Source organism: Charadrius vociferus, unplaced genomic scaffold (genome assembly GCF_000708025.1).
Source record: "Charadrius vociferus isolate BGI_N301 unplaced genomic scaffold, ASM70802v2 scaffold373, whole genome shotgun sequence".
NCBI lineage: Eukaryota > Metazoa > Chordata > Aves > Charadriiformes > Charadriidae > Charadrius > Charadrius vociferus.
The window spans coordinates 594,220-594,721 of record NW_009647681.1 but is presented as its reverse complement, the minus strand read 5'-3'; the positions used below and the strand labels follow the sequence as shown (position 1 = coordinate 594,721).

Below are 502 nucleotides of genomic sequence, written 5' to 3'. Positions count from 1 at the left end.
GCAGCCCCGCCCGTGTGTGGTGGCCCCTCTGGGCCGGGCGGGCTGAGCGGGACCCGCGTGCCCGGGCAGCACTGCGTGGCGCTGGCAGCACCTCCAGTCCCCGGGCACCCCTGCTGACCTCGACACCTCTCCATTGCAGTGATCCGAGCAAAAGCCGTCTCTGCGAAAGAGGTGGACTCGGGGAACGATATATACGGGAATCCGATCAAACGAATCCAGTATGAAATCAAGCAGATCAAGGTAACGGGGCACAGCAGGGCAGGAGACTGGGGGGAGGGGGCAGCCTCTGCGCCGGCCGCTCACTCCTGCTCCTTCTCCCCAGATGTTTAAGGGCCCCGACAAGGACATAGAGTTCATCTACACGGCTCCGTCCACCGCCGTGTGCGGCCGGCTGCTGGACACCGGCGGGAAGAAGGAGTATCTCATCGCAGGTGGGTGGCCACGAGGGAGGGGGACGTCAGCGGCAGGGGGGGGCCCCATGCCCCCTGTGGCTCCCGCGACG

General features: G+C 66.5%; 1 protein-coding gene across 1 annotated transcript in view; it reads left to right on the top strand.

Moving 5' to 3' along the window:
• Window positions 1-502, top strand: part of TIMP2 (TIMP metallopeptidase inhibitor 2) — a 22,416-nt gene that overhangs the window by 19,665 nt on the left and 2,249 nt on the right. The window contains exons 3-4 of the mRNA XM_009881302.1: window positions 140-240; window positions 323-431. Coding sequence (XP_009879604.1) covers window positions 140-240; window positions 323-431 — 210 coding nt within the window. The remainder of the gene's footprint in view (window positions 1-139; window positions 241-322; window positions 432-502) is intronic.